This window comes from Trichinella spiralis (assembly GCF_000181795.1).
Source record: "Trichinella spiralis strain ISS 195 chromosome Unknown Scfld368, whole genome shotgun sequence".
NCBI classification, from domain to species: Eukaryota; Metazoa; Nematoda; class Enoplea; order Trichinellida; family Trichinellidae; genus Trichinella; species Trichinella spiralis.
In genome coordinates, this window is record NW_003527307.1 from 1 (window position 1) to 2,133 (window position 2,133).

The 2,133-nt window shown below is 29.1% G+C and overlaps 1 protein-coding gene across 1 annotated transcript; it reads left to right on the top strand.

Annotated features, from left to right (window-relative positions):
* Nucleotides 1–835: 835 nt before the first annotated feature.
* On the top strand, nt 836–2,019 carry Tsp_14776 (conserved hypothetical protein). The gene is made up of 5 exons (XM_003370889.1): nt 836–869; nt 1,430–1,468; nt 1,622–1,764; nt 1,826–1,906; nt 1,999–2,019. Exons 1-5 carry the CDS (start codon nt 836–838, stop codon nt 2,017–2,019), a joined length of 318 nt encoding a protein of 105 aa, XP_003370937.1.
* Nucleotides 2,020–2,133: the final 114 nt, after the last annotated feature.

Below are 2,133 nucleotides of genomic sequence, written 5' to 3' on the forward strand. Positions count from 1 at the left end.
TGATGCCTTGAGAAATTCTATTTTTACGGGGGGGATCTACATAAATCTATTGGTTACATATAAGGATTTTTCTATAATATGACAAAATTTCTTCATTCCGAAACCAACATCCATTTTATTTTTAATCCAGGCGATGAGTTTAGTGTTTGTAGAAAAAATCCTGTTTGACGTTCAACCTTTTCATATAAAATACAGTCGGACCTTCTTTAAGTGCATTAAGATTTTGGCCGAAAAAAATTTCCTGTAGTTAATTAAACGATAAAATAATGGGATAAGTGCAGGGAAATTCTTCGAAATTCCATGCTCACTTATAAGCAAGTTCAAAATGTATTTGAAATGCCACATCAAACAGATCAGCTGCATCATAAGCGCTGCTTTGATGCGGAATGTTTAAATATTTCGTTATCATTAAAATATATACATTGAAGGTTGCAAATGTAAATGAAACAGATGGCAATTTAAAGTGTTCACCAACGCACTAGTCGGTCTCGCTCAGATGTTGAAATAAAAAGTTTACAATTTACACCAAATATATAAAACTAAATTTGTTTCTATGAACTTCACCACAAATAATGTATTTAAATAAACAAATTTTCAATGAATGACAAAACTTCAAACACAATAAAATTTTGGAATAATAAATATTTCCATTATTAATGTTACGTCACTACTATTAAAGTTACGTAATCCTAAATGGAATATTTGAACCAATGAAATGAAAAAATATTACAGCTAATCACAAGGGAAAGATTTGAATCAATGAGCAATTAGACAAGGAACACCAATAAAACAACGACTTGACGGCCCAATAAAATAGCGCGGTCAACGACAATTAATGTCTCAGTTACTCGTTGTTATTCGACTAAAAGGTAAAAATATGTAGCGTGAAAATGAATAAAAGGAAACAATAAAATTTTAAAACTATTAAATATTGTGCAAAGCTTTAGTTGTAAATTAAATATCATTACTAGTTTCATATCACAGATTATGTGAACAAACATCAGAATTTTTAATTTAAAAAAATAGCCTAATCTTCAATTGTTTGTATTACAGTTATACCAGCAATCTTTAAATTAGCCACTAATTTATGTAAAAATAATTAAAATATTAGTTAAATTTCTTTATAATGTTAATAAACTTAGAAAAATAAGAAATGAATTATGATATCAAAACAATGATTAGTTGCTTTACTTGCATTTTAAATACTGTAAATTAGAAATCAGTACTACAGTATGCTTTTTTGCCTTTACCTTATTATTCGAATATTTATTTTTCGGTTATAAAACACAGTCTGCATGAATTGTGATTTTAACGTTGTTTTTTATGTTTTATTTTGTAATTTTTTTCTTTTTAAAATTTATGTTTGGCGGTTTTGCATTTTAAATTGTAATATGTTGCATCTTCTTTTAATTATCTTTTTAAAGTATAGAAAGATGGAGTAGATTTTTGCATGTATTCCATGCTGACGGTTTTATTTTGAAAGAGTAATGATTTTTTAATTTTCAACAGTTTTTGCAATTAATTGTTTCTTTATTCATTTTGTGGAAAGACATTTCGCTTATTTGCTTTTCTTTTATTCCTTCTTATGATGTTATTTTTAATTCACCACTTTTTAAATAAGCTTCAATGTCGTGGACACAAGGTTCCGGCAGTCGTGGTGGAAACTGGCACCGCAATCAAGCTAACAATGCTGCCAATTTTTTTGCTCAACCGAGTGTAAATTCTCATCCTAACTTCCGACCAACACGTATTGGTACCTTTTCAGTAGGTCTTAAGCGTACAGATATTTTCCTTTTGATAAATTTTTGAAATAATTGTTTGACAGTCATTAAATGAAGGTGCATCTGGCAAAGGTCCGAAACCTCCAGACCAACCGATAATGCCGTACATGCGTTACAGTACAAGGGTAATATAATCTTACTTTGCGTAATCATTGTTTAGCAATGTCTTCAATTAAAAAAGTCTTGTATTTTGTTGTTCATTATTTTTAATCTGCAGTTAAGTCATGTAATTAAGTAAATTATTTGTCATATATGAACTTTGCTTTTTTAGCATTTTACAGTATTTCATTACCGGTTTTTGATGACATAGCGTTCTCCTACTTTCCTTGACCAATTACAGTGGAAACTTCGA